The following is a 1,779-nucleotide window of genomic DNA, read 5'->3' as shown; positions in this document are numbered from 1 at the left end:
GCTGCTGCTTTGCTGCTCCTTGTTGCTGCTGCGCTGCTGCTTTGCTGCTCCTTGTTGCTGCTTTGCTGCTCCTTGTTGCTGCTGTGCTGCTCCTTGTTGCTGCTTTGTTGCTGCTTGCTGCTGCTTTGCTGCTGGTTTGCTGCTGCTTTGCTGTTGGTTTGCTGCTGCTTTGATGCTGCTTTGCTGCTGTTTGCTGCTGCTTTGCTGCAGGAAGCAAACGTAGTATTGGCTGCGTTGCTGCTGCTGCTAAATCTAACAAAGCTGGCGGCCCACAGACAAAAGTTTCTCGCTGCTGGAGGTCTTTACCCTATTGTAGATCTCCTCATGGTAAACCCTAAACCCCAAACCCTAAACCCTAAACCCTAAACCCTTCGCTGTTTTGCTCTGGCGGGCTTCTTTCGCGTGGAGTCAGCAGACTCCTCTTGTTGCTGCTGTTGTTGTTGCTGCAGCCGTTGATGCTGCTGCTGTTGCTGCTGCCGCTGCTTTGCTCCCTTTGCCGCTGTCTGTGATGTTGCTGCTGCTGCCGGTGTATTGCTGTAGCTGCTGCTGTTCATCGGCCTGCTGCTGCGGCCGCTGCTGCTGCTGTTCACTCGCTCGCTGCTGCTGCTACCGTTAATTCTCTTGCTGCTTCTGCTTGCTGCTGCTGCTGCTGCTCTTCACTCTCCTGCTGCTGCTGCTGCTGCTGCTGCTGCTACTGCAGCACAACTACGCCTCAGATCTTCCGGATCGGCGGGCTCTGCTGTCTGCGTTGATGGGAGTTGTGGGGCAGTTGGCCAACGATGAAGAGGCGAGGGCAGACCTCATTGACAGGTTATATCACCAGCTAGCTACACGTGCAGCTAGCTACACGTGCAGCTAGCTACAAGTGCAGCTAGCTACAAGTGCAACTAGCTACAAGTTCAGCTAGCTGCAAGTGCAGCACAGCTAGCTACACACGCAGCTAGCTACAAGGGCTGCTAGCTACACTCTCAGCTAGCTACGCGCACAGGTAGCTGCTGTACACAAGGATGGTTCCAGCTAGCTGTTATTTGGCTGCCGGTCTACTCCTGCTTCCCCCCCCCGTAGCGCCAGCTAGCTAACGATGCGTCTGGCTAGCTAGCTGAGTCGCAAGGCAGCTGTCTGAGTGGCTAGCTAGCTACCCGCGTGGCTAGCTAGCTAGCTAAGTGGCTAGCTAGCTATCTGTTGTGCGCAGGTTTCCGGTTGTTGACTTTGTGCTATACGCATTTCATACAGCTGGAGAAGACGTAGAGTATAAGACAAAAGTGAGGGTGTTTATTTTTTTGTTTATTTTTTTGTTTTTGTTTTATTTCTTGTAAATGTTTATTTGTCTCCATCAATCTGTGCTTCTTCTTTTTACTTCAGTGTCTCTGTCTGTCTCTGTCTTTGCTTTGGTTGTTTGCGCGTTTTGTTTGATAGGCAGGTCTTTTGCTGCCTTCGCATTTCTTTATGCATTTATTTGTTTGTTTGTTTGTTTGTTTTGTTTGTTTGTTTGTTTGTCTGTTTGTTTTGGTTTTGTTTGTTTGTTTGTTTGCTTGTTTTTGCTTGTCTGTCTGCATTTGCTTGTTAGGGTGTTTTTGTGTCTTTATGTATTTGGGTGTCTTTGTGTGTCTTTGTGTATTTTGTTCGTTTATTTATTTTCTTTTGTTTTTCTATTAACTGTTTTCTTTGCAGGCATTTGTTTGTGTCCTTGCATGTCTTTGCATGTCTTTATCTTTATGCGTCTTTACAAATTTTTGTCTATTTTTTGATGTGTCTTTGTAGTGTATGCCTTTGCGTGTC

At 48.0% G+C, this 1,779-nt stretch overlaps 1 protein-coding gene across 1 annotated transcript in view; it reads left to right on the top strand.

Annotated features, from left to right (window-relative positions):
• The window catches only part of EAH_00063410 (hypothetical protein, conserved), a gene marked incomplete at both ends in the record, with an annotated part of 2,998 nt that extends 1,585 nt beyond the window's left edge, over positions 1-1,413 (top strand). Inside the window, 4 exons of the mRNA XM_013393128.1 lie at positions 211-327; positions 701-810; positions 1,193-1,262; positions 1,363-1,413. Coding sequence (XP_013248582.1) covers positions 211-327; positions 701-810; positions 1,193-1,262; positions 1,363-1,413 — 348 coding nt within the window. The remainder of the gene's footprint in view (positions 1-210; positions 328-700; positions 811-1,192; positions 1,263-1,362) is intronic.
• Positions 1,414-1,779: the final 366 nt, after the last annotated feature.

Source organism: Eimeria acervulina, genomic scaffold, assembly GCF_000499425.1.
Source record: "Eimeria acervulina Houghton genomic scaffold, Eah_scaff1826, whole genome shotgun sequence".
Classification (NCBI taxonomy): Eukaryota; Apicomplexa; class Conoidasida; order Eucoccidiorida; family Eimeriidae; genus Eimeria; species Eimeria acervulina.
The sequence above is the reverse complement of the archived record's forward strand: the minus strand, read 5'-3'. Positions and strand labels throughout refer to the sequence as shown.